Genomic DNA, 15648 nt, shown 5'->3' on the forward strand with positions numbered 1-15648 from the left:
CAGCCTTTCCTCATAAGAGAGATGCTCCAGTCCCCTAATCATGTTTGTAGCCCTTCGCTGCACTTGCTCCAGTAGTGCCACATCCCTCTTGTACTGGGGAGCCCAGAACTGGACACAGCACTCCAGGTGTGGCCTCACCAGGGCTGAGTAGAGGGGCAGGATCACCTCCCTCGACCTGCTGGCAACACTCTTCCTGATGCAGCCCAGCATACCATTGGCCTTCTTGGCCACAAGGGCACGTTGCTGCCTCATGGTTAACCTGGTGTCCACCAATCACCCGCCGCTTCTTCCGGGCGTTCCGGCAAGGCACAGGGTCTGTTGTCCCAGGTACTTCTCTTGCAGCCATGCCCATCTCCTCCTCATCCTGGAGGGCACTAAACCTGTTCTTCAGCTTCAGGTCTTCGGGAGGAGTAGGAGCCTTTCTCCTCCCACGAGCAGTGACCAGTTTCCAGCCTTCTTCTATGATGTTATGATGTACCGTTTCACACGGCACAGAGCCCTCCGGCAACTCCACTGCTGTGGGGGGTTGGGACTCCCGAAGCTGCACAGTCTCCGAGAATACCCTGTCTATCACTTGCTCCGCTTCTCGGATGCTGCGCAGCCTACTGACCTCCTCCCGTAACTCCCTTAGCTGACGACACAGCTCGCCAACAGCAGCACACCTCCTGCAGGAGAGCTGGCTGCCAGCCCAGGCCTCCCGGAGAGGCCCCAAGCACTCCCTGTGGCCTGAGACCTGGAGGGCTGCATCTGCCGTCAGAGGGTCAGTCTGGGTCCCAGCCTCTGACACAGCAACTCCAACAGCCGCTGGGGAACGCGCTGTGCGGCGTGTTACGACCATACTTGAGGAAGCGTACACCACAGGGAACAGAAACGAAGGTTCCTTCGCGCGCCCTTCTGCACAAACTGCTGCGTCTGTTCGCTGCGCTCTAGGCCTGGCTCTTATATAGGCCTCTCCCTAGCACTGACTCACAGGGTGCTTGACCGCCCTAATCAAGGGCCACCGGGACCAAAGGCCCCAACTCCCTCTGGTCAGGGGCAACCAAGAGAGCTCATTAGCAGCAGCCACTCCTAGCTAGAGCTTTTCCCACGAGCTTTTCCCAGGAGAAGTCAAGGCCTCCTGCAGTTGTCCTTGCCTAGCTTCCCCTTTCCTCTTCACAGCAATCAGTTCCTCAGGGGTCCTCAGAAAGCCCACAACTTCCAGCAAGATCCTCAGGTTCTAGTCAGAGCCCAAACACTGCTGCGCAAACTGCTGCATCTGTTCGCTGCCTCTGGGAGCTGCGCTCTGGGAGCACTTGCGTGCATAATGCCACAGAAGCAGAGAAGGTTCATTAGGGATGTCCTCTCTCCTCGCAGCAGTCTAAAACTGAAAAGGGTTCAGGTAGTTGTAAGAAAAATGCGTGAAGGGAAGTAATTGGGATGTAGCTCTTCCAAAGCTGGACAGTCAGCACTGCCATTTCATGAAGCAGAATTCACCATAGTGGGCAGCGGCAATAAAAGGACATGCTGTACACTCTCTCTTAAACATTTTGCCTCTCGTCTCTTTGCTTTGTTGCTTCCCTTTATAAAATTTAACATATATTTGATCCAGAAGACATTTGTTCTTTGTGTATAGAGGCAAAAATTTTGACCAGATATCAGAGAAAGCAGGAAGAGCAAATCCTTCGGGCTCTCTGAGTGGACAGGGTGAATTACTTGAGCATTACTTGAGCATGCATGTACACGTGTGTGGCAAAAGAAAATGCATTCACTGAAATTCTGATAAGAGAGTTCTACCTAAAGTTTTTAACATCCCTAAAATAATTCACATGACTTACTCAGCTGATGCACGAGAATGTGTTAAAGCACAGTAACTCAGCTGTGTGATGAAGCTCTAAGACATATTAAGGACAGTAACGAAGTGTGTTCTTATTGTCTAATCCATCTAACTCGGAACAGATGCATTGAAAGGTATGTGCTACCCTTAAAGCTACACTGAAGTTCAGCTCCTTGCAATCAAAATCTTTAGTAATAACACTATATAGACAATATACTACTGAAGAGAGCTACAAGTAAAGGAAATTGCCCTTGAAACTGTCCATACAACAAGTAAAAGGACGATGATAATTTATGGAAAATTTTGGCAGGACACCAAAACAATTTTCCTTAGAAAAATCGTCAGCTATAGTAGAAACTTACACTGGAAGAAAGCAACTGAACCCTTATTACTTCGCCCCAGAGAGGTGAAGCTTAGAGGCAGGACCGCGGCATGGGTATGGTAAATAACACCATAGCCTCCCTTCCATCTCTTGTTTGCTTTCAGAAGGAACGTGGTCATGACTCACCTATCACCTTCAGACACACACTCTCTGACACCTTGTCTGACTTCATCATCACTGTGCCAGCATCCTCAGGCTTGACTTGCTTCATGGTCAGCGTGTAGCAATTGCCAACACTCTTGATGTCATTGAAATTGTTGGTATAAAGGAGGTTGCCATTCAGGAACCATTCCACATCCTCGTCATCGTGGGACAGTTCGCATGAGAAGACGGCAGAACTCTCTTCTTCAATTTCCACATCCTGCAGGTGTTTGATTATCTCGACATTGCGGGCTGTAGGAAACCAAAATGCACCATCATCAGTGTTATCATGAATCAGTACTCTTTCCACAGCTAGATTTCATAGTGTTGAGAGTTTATTAGACAGTCTAGTCTGATCTCCTGTGCATCACAGCTCATTACATTTCACAGTCCAGCAAAAAAGCATCCATTACAAAAGACTATGCTGCCCGGCCCCCTCTATTCTCTTTTCCACATAAAACGGTTCTTTTTTTTTAAATTTAAAAATAAATAATTCTTTCTAAAATGCTAACAACATTACAGTGACCTCGAAATATCCCACAGAGCTCCAAGTCCCTGCGTGCTAGTCACTGAACGCACATATACACGTTATAACTAAATTGTCTCTGACTCTGCCACCAGTGAAATAGTTACGGAAGATGAGGGGAAGACTATGTTTTCAGTCACAAGTAGATAGCATAAAGAGATTAAGCAATTTGCTCAGGTTTAAGGAGAAACAAGAACTGAATTATTTTCTTTTCCAGTCACTGGCCACAGGTTTGTCTTTGCAATTACTCTATTTAAAAAAATGCTGTTTTTCATAGGACCGACTGACTCAGGAGGCTTTGGGAATATTAAATCATTTGGTCATTTGAATGAATCTCTTCTAGGCCAAACTATTAGCAAGAGATGCTCAATGGACTTCTGGAAACGATGCTGAGGCTTACCTACAAGTCTTGTGGAAAGTGACACTATGATCATCTTTCCTTATAGCTTTTCCAGAGGTCAAAAACTGGCTAAACAATACTGCCATACCAGGATGAGGCAGAACACCATTAGGATTAATAAACATATAGCGGTGATAAAAGATACCACTGTGGTCAGCGAATGACTACAGTGGTCTGAATGAAAACCACAAGCATTTGCATCAAAACCAGAGGCCTGTAGCAGCTCAAAAAAAAAAAAAAAAGAACATTTTTAGCTAGAATTACCAGAGTGTACTAGTTCCTAGCATGAAATGGAAAATAAAGTCTTGAGAAAGAATCTTGAGATAAAGAAAGCCTTGAGACTAATAAATAAAGTCTTGAGAAAGATGCCTGAACTTCTGTCTACTGCCAAAACCTCTCCCAAATACTGCCTTTCCACACGCATAATCCCTTTGACAGGTAAGTGCTGGACTTCAGGATCTTGGAATATCAGCACAGTGCACATCAGAAATAGTCAGTGCACTTAAAACATTACATTCATATAAAATTAGAAGAGAACTGTGGGAATCGACCACAATTCAAGAAGAGAAACGTAGAGCGAAATACTAAATCAGAAAGGACATGCAACAGGCCAGCCTGCTTGCTGCAAACTGCTCGTACCTTCAACGGTCAGCATGGCTTCGGTCTCTGCGTTTCCCGCCCTGCACATGTACACACCAGCATCCTCAGGCTTCACCTTGAGAATCTTGAGCTCTGCTGAATGCTTCTCCCGCTTGATTTTGTACTTCTCAGAGGGCTCAATGGCTGTTTGGCCCTTGAACCATTTCACAGCCTTTGGAGAAGGCTTGAAGTCACATGATAGGATGACTGAACGACGTTCCAAAACTATCTTATCTTCCATCTTCCTGGTGATCTGTATATTGCAATCTGCAAAGCAGGGTTGGAAAAGAAGAACGGATGAGGGCAAGCTGAAGAAAAGTTTCAAATCTCTGTTTCATGTCAATTAATACAAAGGCCACTGTTTTGGGACCGTTCAGATGATGCTACAAGTTCCTGTCACAGGGCTGATTTGCTGAGAGGCCAGTTTGAAGCTACAGGGACATGATAATCTATAGGGAATGCTGATGATGATACTTCTATAAGAAAATACTGTATATTAACTATCAAATGCATGGTCAAGTTCTCGTTCTGTGTTTATTCAGCTTCTCTCTAATTGAGGATTTTATTCAAATAGGAATGAATTAAAATCAAAACAAGAACTACAGGAGGTGACTGGAGATATTTACCACGGTGACAGCAGAAGACAGAAAGACTTTAAGCTTTGTCTCAGATCAAATCAATGACAAAATGGATTCAGTAAATGTGCTATCAAACATTTCTAGTTCAGAAATGGGACAAAAGAAACTCTCCTGGCAAATTTAATCTGCTCTGAATACTTTGGTATAGTTAATAATAATAATAATAATAATAAAAAAAGCGGAAACCACTTTTAGTGAGTAAAAATTAGAAATAATAGAGCAAGGAACAAAAAGATAGCACTCAACTGAATTATGATTGCTCCCTTTAAGGAGCAAACTCTTTAAGGTATTTCTTCCTTGATTTTACGGTGATTTGATTTTAGAGGTATTAATAAACTTACAAATTCTATATTTTTTAATGCTACAATTTAGAATATTATAAAAAACAACAACCAAAAGTCTCAAAAGTCAGTTCCCTGCTACCTGAGGCACTTCTTTTGTCTTTAATTTTATGGTATCTTATTGTGACTCAACTAGTCTTAGCTCAAGAGATTTGAAAACCAAGCACATCAAACTCATCATCTAATCTAAGACACTTCCTGAGACACTGTCGTCTCATTTAGAGCATCCGACATTGCGTCCAACAACCAGCTGGGGACTAAGCAGATCGTCCAGGTATACATACATTTCCAAGCCCCCAAGCAGTGAAGCGTGCACATTAAACAGTAAGCCTGAACAATTATTTTCCAGGGACTGGGAGAAGGAGGGATCTCTCATGATCTAATTCAAACTAGGACATATTACCTCTGACAAGCAGGTTTGCTGTGGATTTTGATTTGCCAATTGAGAACTGAATGGTGCCTGTCATATCAGCAGAGGTTTTCAGCAGGGCCAGCCGGTGGATGGTGCCTTCTTGCTGCATGATAATGTTTCTGCTAGCCTGCAAGACTTCTCCACACAGAGACCATTTCGGGGGTTTCACAGATGGAATGGATATCTCACATTCAAATCTGGCTTCTTCAGGCTCAGTCACATCCTCATCACACAACTCCTTTACAATACTAATGGATTGCTCTGGATGAAGGAGGGAACAAGAGAAAAAGGGGATTTAGGAGTCGTGAAAGGACTCTTTCATGATCATCCTGCATGCTCATATCATCTTTACTTCACTTGAATACTGCACTTATCACCTCAATAAGCCTTAAAACATCCATTTTTAGATAAAGAAACATATATATATCTGGTCACAGATCAGACTGTAAGACTGTGACACAGCATCCAGAGAATCCAGATCTCCTGATTCCCCGTCCTATTTGTAAAACAGAATGCCACCTTCCTATCCTGATATCAAACACGAGGCATTAGAAGATGGAATAGAAAGTTCACTGAAATGCAGATGCTGATAACAAGAAAGTCTTTGGTTAGCTACAGCAACATTTCTCTGAACAACAGACTTTCTCCAGTACATCTGGTAAAGTTCTCCGGAACAGGAATTTCATCACTTTTCTTAGGTACTATATATTCATTTTTCAGGATGTTCCTGCTCTCATAATTCTAAAAGGAAGCAATACCAATGGACTTCAGAAAAAAAATCACCACTTAATTAAAATACTTTTAATTAGTGCCTGTTTTAGGGTAAGTGAAGAAGGCTTTCTGGACCAACCAATTTTTCTTCCAATGTATCCTGGAGGGAAAAAATGGTTTACTACCTTCAACAAAGAAATGAGCACTGCTTTTGTCATCGAAGGCATCGCAAGTGTACGTGTCCTCATCTTCATAATCTGCATCATTGATGATGAGTTTCCGATAGACACCATCGCTGACAATTTCATATTTGTCACCAGGGTGAATTTCAACATCCTTCTTATACCATCTGACTTTGGCACTTGCACGAGACACTTGGCACTCTAGGAATCCACGGTGCTTTTCAAGAGCAATCTTATCTCGCAAAGGCCTCACAATTTTTACAGGTAGCTCTAAAAGGAATTAAAAAATACGCAATAGTTAGTGCAGTTGTACTGAAGGCTGCCAAATGAAAACTCATTAGCAATATTTCTTTTCTGATCAGTTATTTGGATGATGGCAGGAATCCCCACTTTATCAAGCCCTGAACTAACACACAGTAAGTAAAGAGCTCAGGAAAGGAAGTCTTTGTTATCTCTGTTTTACCACTTGGAGGGCTGAGCTGCAGAGACACTTTTATTCAACATTACACGGCAGTGCTGCAGCAAAGCCAGGGACTGATCTCAGATTTCCTGGGTTGCTCTTCAGTGTATTAATTTAAAAGTGTTTGTTCTCTCTCTTTTTATTATGCTAAGTTAAACACAAAAAATGCTGTATTCTATTTAAACATAAAAAAGAGAGAATGCAAGAGAAAGACAAACTGCAGTGTTTTCCCTCAGAGTTTAAACATGACTCCTAATGTCTAAAGGTAGAAAAACACCATCTCCTTTCTGATAAAATAAATTCTGTGTTATTTAGCCAAAGGAAATCCCCAACAGTGAGGCTGATATTTCATACGCAAAAAGGTAGGTAAGGGTTCTTCTTTCCCTGAAAACTCTAGGTGATGCTCAATTTTCTTTCCATTGAAAGTGAGGGAAATTGCTTAGTTTGTAACAAGAGACAGTTTAAGCACCATTGTCATCAAAAGTACAATTACCTTTCACCGTAAGGTGGGCGCAAGATTCTGCCTTTCCCGCTACAAATTTGATCTCTGCGGCGTCCTCGACTTGGACACGCATGTAAGTCAGCGAATAGGTCTTTCCTGAGAACAGACACACAAGCACATGTATCCTCCTCTGAGGAAGCCACGCCATCCTCCGAGGCATGCCGCGAGCTCGAGCACTGCCCGTCTGGTTTCAGTGCATCACCACCTGTTTTCACGGCAGCGAGGCTGACCGCTTCCTCTAAGCCCGCATCAAAGAGTAACCGAGCCTCTGCTCCACCAAGGATGGACTGACTGTGGTTGCCACCATCTGGAAAGTACTTGAAACAGAGGGACCCCTCCCACTGTCAGCAAATACAAATTCCTGTGCCTTAGAGGGATCGAACTGACCGACCAGGAGCCTTTTTCTTTTCTTGTGCACACACTAATTATTTATTTAATGTCAGGTTTCCCTTCATTAAAGCTCCCACTGCGTCAGAGGTCCAGCTTAGCTGCAGCCCTAAAACATAGGACAACTCCCTGCTGGACCTTCTTAACTGGATTTTGAAGGTCAGCCCTTTGTGCTTAGCATCCAACACCAAAAGTTCTTTTCTCAGTGTTTTCCAGCACCCACCCCAATCCCCTCCACTCAAAAATGACACCCCCCTTTTACTCCCTACCATCTTGACGCATTTTAATATTGTCAGCAGCCTTCAGCTTGTTGTCATCTTTGTACCACTGGGTTTGGACCTCATCGTGTGAAATCTCACAGACAAAAGAGGCACTCTCGTATTCATTCACTTCCACGTCTTCCAGTGGTTTAATAATCTTGATATCTCGGGCTGTGAAATAGTGACAAATATTTATTGCGGCATGTCCATAACTGAGTGCAGCATGTTTAACTTCTGCACGCTTGCTTGGAAAAATGGGATAACAACTTGTGTTTTATTCTAAACCAACTTCCTTTCCCGGATGGTTTCTCTCTGCAACACAGTAAATACATTTTACCCTTGAATCTGCAGGTAGAGTTACCAGCTACAGTGGAGCTTGCTGCAACAGGATTTTGGGGATGCCAGAACTTATATGGGTTTTAAAAGAAATTAAACACATTCATGGAAGATAATCACCAAGGAAAATTAAACACAAGCCTACAACCTCTGGTGTTACTACAAACCTTATGCTTTCTCCTAGGCATCTACCACGGGCCACTACTGGGAACTGGTTGCTGGGCTGATGGTTGAAGCTGCTCTTCTGTTATCTTCTTAAAAACAGCAACTGCACTTTTCATAGAGCAGAGAGTGGCAGATAACTGGATATGGGGCTTAAAGCAGCTCAGGGTGTTTTAGCGCAATCGCTTTGAGGTTTTATCTGCCCTCGGCAGCGTGGTTTCGGTCCTTCTCTGCATGCTGCCCTCTCACACCTTCTCCAGTGTACCTGGATCTCCTAGGGCCACAGAGACCTCAACCAGGTGTTGTACAGCATGAGATGCTTTGCTTCAGAGCGCCTTCAGCTGGGCATGATGCCCTTTAACTCCACAGCCCTGCACTTACTTGTGTCAGAACCGATCCAGCCTCTGTTTGTTACTGCAGCCCTCCCCTTTCGGAAAGGAAGGCCCTGATAAACCCTGGATCAGCAACGGGACGTAAACCAGACAGCACTCAAACAGCAACCCATCCCAACCACAAAGGCAGGGAGAAAAAGGGAGTTTAGCAGAGCAATGGAACAGGACAGGACATTCATGAAGATACTGCTCACGCTGTACCCAAGTGGCCACAGGAGGACAGCATCTAGCAAGGAATAGGAAAGAGCTGGTCTATATTTTCAGATGTCTCCCTGGAAAGTAACATCTGCCAGGGAATACCAGACCTATCCATTCAGGAACTGGCCTTCAGCACTGGCTTGTCTCTGGCGCTTCAGAGGCTGGTGAGAAAATCCATCTGGTGCCTAAACAGCTGCACAGCACAGTACACAGAGGGAAAAGTGTCTTGAGCATAAAGCAGAGATGCAGTAAGAAATCGTGACACTTTCCTACTCTACCTTAGCATTTACAGCATAAAAAGTGGGGCAGATCTTGAGATCATACCCAGAGCTTGTCCAGTTCCTACTCAGGTGTGACAGCGGCAGAAGCTGAACCAAACTGTGTGCATGCCAGCCCTCGGATCCCTGCTTTGTGCCAGGCCGTCTATTATTTGTTAACTTGCCAATCTAGAAACAACTTAAAACCAGAGAGTAGAACACACTTACGACAAGTGTAAAACTATGTTAGCATCTCTTCCAAAAACACTCATCCAGGGATAAAACAAGCACACGACAGTTCTGTCAATATTTTCGCACTAGGAAGAGAACATTACTCATAACGAGTAACAGAGAAATGCACAAACTGCCCATGAAGCATTTCTTGCTGTGAAGCCGAATATTGCATTAGGGGTCATTTCCTCATTCAGTCAAACATACCGTGAACCTGTAGCGTAGCTGACGTCTTGTCGTCAGCTGCTTCACATACATATGTTCCTTGGTCTTCATATTCGCACTTGTGAATAATAAGGCTTCTCTTAGTTCCCTGGGAAATAATCCCCACGTTTTTACTTTGCTGAAGCTGCTTCCCATCCTAGAAGGGAAAAGGCCAAACCAAATCACCATCAACTATTCCATGTCTGCGCTGAGCAAAGCAAGCATTCAGATCTTTGCCTAATTCACCTGTCTCAAGGGACTTAGTGGGATTGTGCTTAATGTAACTTCAGCATATGCCAAAATTTAAGCATGGTCAAATTTTTCAAGAACCACGAATGGTTACAGAACATGCATCAATTATTGGTTGATCTGAAATACCTGTTTGCAGGCTCACGGCACTGTACAGGGTTGGCAATTAGCCCCTTAAGACATTACTTTGAAGAAATGCTATTATCTCCACTCAAACAAAGAATCAGCTGAGCTACAAGGAAGGTACGTGTAATGCCTGAGCTCATCTCCAGACTGTCAGGTGCAAAAGGAATCAAGGCTTCACCCTAAGCCTCAATTCCCAACTTGGCTAAAAATCCTGGGTGAGAACTGCTACGTGTGAAGTGAATCCCAAGACTGTGCTTCTGTCGACAGCAGGGCTCCCACTCTGTGCAACAACAGTTCAGGAGTTCACTATAAATTCAAGAGGAGCTTAACTTTTAACCTGATAAATGCACTCAAAATGATCTGGTAAATAAATAACCCACAGAGAGATAAACTGTGCAAGTAAAGGAATATAAGGACAAGAGAGCCACATTAAGAGCTAAATAGCAAAGGCTCAGCCCCACGTCTCTTGGAAGTGAAATAAAAGGCTCTCATTGACTTCCAGGGACATTAGAAGTGAAAATGTCACCGTCCATTAAGTGCTGTACCTTGAACCACTTAACATCCACATTGGGCCTGGACAGCTCACACTCAAATGTGACCTTGTCCTTCTGAGTTACACTCATGCTTGACAAAGGCTTGCTGATTTTCACAGGCAGTTCTGCAAAAAGAAAAGGAAGTCCAGTTAATGGGGAATTAGATTTGCTAGAAGCATCTGGCACAAGGAATAACAGCCTATCTTACATGCTTAACGTAACTTCTAAGTGAAAAACAAAATCCTGTTCTTTTGAGCACATTATCATTGGTTGTGCTGTTGACAATTACATTACAACAATCCTGTTAATAACAGAGGGACTGTTATGTAGTTGCCAATGGAAACGTGAGGCCTCAGAAGGCACTTGAAGAAAGCACAGCTAGAGCAGCTTCTTCATGAAAGACAGGACCTGTACCTTTCCTTTTTTTTTTTTTTTTTGATCGTTCAGTACTGAGAAAATTTTTAGGCTTTTATAACAGGTAATAGATTACAAACAACAGGTACAATGCACGAAGGGAAATGTGGTAATGTTGCAGAACACACTGATGTGCATAGCTTCAGAAACATCTTGTAGTCACCCGTTATCGCAGACGTGTCCAAAGGGATCCCACTGTGGCTAATGACCCACTTCCCACACCAATCAGAGCCTGAGACTTTGGGGTCTGTGTACCTGTCACATCAAGCCTCCCTGATGAATGAATGCCGTCTGCCTTGAAGGAGATGAGCCCTGCATCTTCAAGGTTCACAGAAGAGAGAGTCAGTGAATGTTTCTTCCCCACGACATCAATACGGACATTTGGGGAAGGCTTCAGCCGAACACCATCTTTCTGCCAGATTCCTTCCACGTCCTCGTGCGACACCTCCACCTCAAAGGTGGCGGTCCCTTTCTCACACACTTTGACAGGCTGAAGACCTTTTATCAGGTTGATCTTCCTCACTGGAAAACAATAATAACCTTTGCCACTGCCTTCCTCCCCCCAGCCACTCTCTGCAGCCTCCTAGCACCATCCTCTTCTCCTCCTTGATGACTTCCACTTCTCTGCACGCTGTCTCTATCATGTCTGCACTCTGAGTGGCAGCAGCTGCCTGGGAGGGTAAGGAGTGGGGTAAGTTCAGGTCAAGTTCCTATGCTGCTGACCACGGCAGTACATGCAACCCCGGGATCCACGCCATAGGCTTACTGACAATATCGCACCGTCCGCAGAGAGGGACGGGTCCTGCAGGGAGCATGCCGCAGCAGGAAGCCAGCTTACGTGCTCTGAACCGGAGGAGTTCCTCTGTTGACATTGACTGTAGGAGGACTGTTGGAGACCACAAGGCTTGCTCATTAACAGGCAAGAGTACGTGGCCTGTGGTGGGTGATGTGAAACTCCCCAAAGGGACATTTCAGCTGACTTGTAGATTCAAGCAGCATTCAGACATCTAAAAGACCTCAAGCGCACACCATGGTTTGCATGCAAAACTGGCTGCAAAAATATTAACATTTCAGCCTCAGTCTACAAATTGGACCACGAACATGTATGGCACACTAACCAAATGAGTTCCAAATCAGTCTGCGTAAATGGGTGTTGTGTTTAAAATGACAGATTAGCAGGGCAGGAATATTCCAGATAGGCTACTTGCTTGTGTTCTGCATTCTCCTCCTTTAATATTAAACATTTTTATAATGAGAGAAAATGCAACTAAATCTTTTAATCAGCTTAATCAGCCTGACTTGTGATTAGTAGTTCTTCTGGATTCAAACTGATCTCAAAGATAACAACGACTGACTTCAAATGACTGCCACTAATCATTAATTTGCCTCAGAAATCTATTTTCAAGCTAAGCAAGTATTCACTGCAGATGACACTTCCAAGTCTTAGGTTGGAGTGGTTAACGAAGTTCCACTAACACTGAGAAAAAAGGATTTCAAGCCCCAGAGCTTTGGCCCGCTTCATATAAGGATTTTAAAAGCAATTCACTGCATGCAGTGAACGTTCAAGATAAGGAGCTTGCAGAATCAGCTCTTTCAGCCACATATTTAATTCAGCCCACAAGGTGTGCAGCATTCACTTCTTCCTACATTAAATCAAAGGGCCAGTAGCTACCCCCAGCACTCAATACTGAGCATCTAACCTTCAAGCTGTCCTTTAAAAGGGAAGGTTTTGTGCTACCAGTGGAACACTGGAGCACAGGAGCTCTGAAAAGCTCTCCGAGCGCAATGGTAACAGGATAAATTAAGATTCGGAAAGCCACAGCACTTTGGGATAACCTGGTAAGATGAGGATTTCTGCATGAAGGAGCCAGCCACTCAAAGAGTACTCATAATCCCTCTTGATTTTCACACTAGATCATTTTCCAATGAGCTGCGGGACTCGCATGTCATGTTACAGTCGTACACATGAGAAATACAGCAACTGTAGCTAGGCAAGCACTCTCCGCTTACGACAGAGGGGGAAAGGTGTTACATTACCCTGCGCAGCCATGAAGTCATCCAGTTTGAAAGAGAACTGAAAACCTTTGTTTTCTGAGGCAGACAGCTAAGAATAGCCCTCAGATAGAGAAATTCAAATCTAACAACCCTGAATTTCCCTACACCTCTGGACTAATGGACAAGTTGGCATCAACAGCTGAGCGTGAACCTAGCTCCCTCCAAACCGTGCCGTGCTCTTTCTATTAATGCCCATTTTGCGTTTTCTCTGAATGACGTCTCTCAAGCCTATCCTCGCTGTTATCCATCCTGCATTGAAGCTGGCAATTTCCAGAGCCAAAAGCATGAGCTGTGCAACTCAGGAGAAACAGCCTGAGGTCCCCAACTCACAGTCTGTCTATAGCGCACAGCGTGGGGACACCTAACAGCTGATGGTTTATAGCATATGCTACGGGGAGCAGCAAAGCATTATGCTACAGGAGCAATTGCATATTGCTCACAGAAGACCGAGGAGAGCAGGATGCCCCAAGGCACTAAGAGAGCAGTAAAGACTGCAACCTTTACAAGAGAACAGAACGCGAGCTACGTCCTGCAAGGACTTCAGGTCTCTAGCATGCGGGCAAGCAGGAAAGTCAATAGATTCCCAGTGCGGTTGCTCCTCTACATAGCTGATAAAGTGCCAGACCTCTGCCAGGATTAGGCTCCCAGTGTGCCTGATGCCATAGGAAAGCAGAAGAGAGAACAGATTCCCTGTTCCGTCAGAATTGGAGACAAGAACTGTAAAGTTTACAGGGAGGCATCTGGCCTACAAACAAAGGCAGCACAGTATTATTACTTTGAATAAAACAAACAAAAAGCCCTTCTTATCAGCCAATTCAGAAATGACCACTCAGAACGTATCTGACATGCCCATAGCCATCTGGAGCCTAAGATAAAGTTTACTGCACCTCTGAACATCTTGCAAAAAATATACTGAGACAAAAGGAAACTCCACTGTAGTCAGAGTGAAAGGCCTAAATCCTCTGACTCCAAATCAAGTTGTTTAAAGAGAATAATGAAAATACAAAGAAGCATTTTTGGACGCACTACTGGTCATTACAAACACAGTACTCGCAATGAACAGTCATCACCTTTGGATTCGACAGGCCACGGATACATCTAGCGCAGCTATTTCAAAATTTTTAGGACAGTACACCCCTATCAACTCCCCAACTTTCTCAGTACAGACACAACGAAATAAGGTTCCTCTAAATGCTGCTGCGTAAATATCACTCAGTAGACCAGCGTTGGACCACTTATCACGGCTTGAAAACTACAGTTCCATAGCCAGTGACAGCTTCTGATGAAAGAAATGTTTGGGGAAGAGTTGGATGAAAGGCTGTTAAATTCAACCCAAATCCAGTTGAACATGTCTGTAACTGTTCAATGTGTTTATGACCTCAAGTACCAGGCTACTCAAGGACCATGCTTCAGATGGCTCTCCCATGTACCAGACCCAACCTGTTTCCGAGGTTCAATCTCTCTCTGCTAATTGCAGAATCTACCACTTGTGCTCTATCAGATTTTAATTTATGTCGAAACAAAATTCCTCATTGATAGTCCAGCTGTCCCCTCTACCTATTTGGGTCACTCAAATTCAGTGATTCCCCCTCCAGAGTTCTTCACCTCCCCCTCCCTTTTTATCTACCCCTCTACCGCTGCTATGGCCTTTCACTGTAGTTCTGCAGGAGTGCTTCTGCAGACACATCAGGTGATTGCGAGAGGTGCAGATATTAGCCTCCATGCCCACCATTTGCTGCAGTTGCAGTTAGTCATGAAAGAAAAAAATGTGTGTATAAAAAAAAAAAAAAGCAAACACATGTTGGTATGACACTTGGCTGAAAATCAAGTAACTACAGCTGAAATATTTCACCCCAGAGAGGCGGTGAAATGACCCCCTGAAGGTAAGGTGCTATCCAAAACGGCGCATTCCTTTATCTTTGCCATTTCTAACATTTTCTCACCTCTGACTTTGACTTGGAATGTTAGTTTTTCATCCTCTGTTTCACAGCTATAGCTCCCTTGGTCCTGCTGAGTCACGTTCAAGATCGTGAGCTTACACTGTGTTCCCTGAGAGGTGACTACTAATTTCTGGTCCTGCTTAATCTCAGTTTGGTTCTTCTTCCATACCACAGCTCCATTTGCTGCTGACACCTCACATAGCAGCTCAAGGTTCTCATAAGCACTGACTATTAGTTCTAGAGTCGCTTGGGGCTTGTTTACAAATTTCCTAGGTTCCTCTGAAAGAAGTAAGAAAAGAAGAAGAAGAAGAAGAAACAAAGCAGAAAACATCTTCTGCTTTGACTCAGGCTTACTCAGCCTTACTCAGCACAAGGCTAAGAAAGATGTTACTCCTCTGCTAGTCACATCACCGTGCTGACTGCTCAGCGCCGGAGGAGTAAATGTATATAGGCACGGGTGGCGGGGAGGTGCTGTTGCAACATAATTGTGACAGTGTGTCATCGATGACGCTGAGCGTGATGATGTCACTGAGCGTGATGATGACAACGAACTACGGTTACCAGCCAGAAAAATCCTCTCCAAGTTACAGCAGAGGTGTCTGCACTAGGAAACTCACTGTCCAAGTTCTAAATCATCCAGAGAGTTGGTATCTGTTGGTTTCCTGTTTGGGAGCTGGGTATGGATGAATCCAGGCAAAAAAGCTGCCTCAAGCCTTGATAAAAAAGAAGTCTGGGATACAGAAATTCACGCTCATAG

The 15648-nt window shown here is 44.2% G+C and overlaps 1 protein-coding gene across 1 annotated transcript in view; it reads right to left on the reverse strand.

Moving 5' to 3' along the window:
* Window positions 1-15648, reverse strand: part of LOC136991345 (obscurin-like) — a 144635-nt gene that overhangs the window by 103462 nt on the left and 25525 nt on the right. The window contains 9 exon segments of the mRNA XM_067292211.1: window positions 2322-2588; window positions 3902-4168; window positions 5284-5553; window positions 6189-6455; window positions 7139-7243; window positions 7804-7965; window positions 9578-9731; window positions 10495-10607; window positions 11152-11418. Coding sequence (XP_067148312.1) covers window positions 2322-2588; window positions 3902-4168; window positions 5284-5553; window positions 6189-6455; window positions 7139-7243; window positions 7804-7965; window positions 9578-9731; window positions 10495-10607; window positions 11152-11418 — 1872 coding nt within the window.

The sequence above is a fragment of the Apteryx mantelli genome, chromosome 2, assembly GCF_036417845.1.
Source record: "Apteryx mantelli isolate bAptMan1 chromosome 2, bAptMan1.hap1, whole genome shotgun sequence".
In the NCBI taxonomy this organism is placed as follows: domain Eukaryota; kingdom Metazoa; phylum Chordata; class Aves; order Apterygiformes; family Apterygidae; genus Apteryx; species Apteryx mantelli.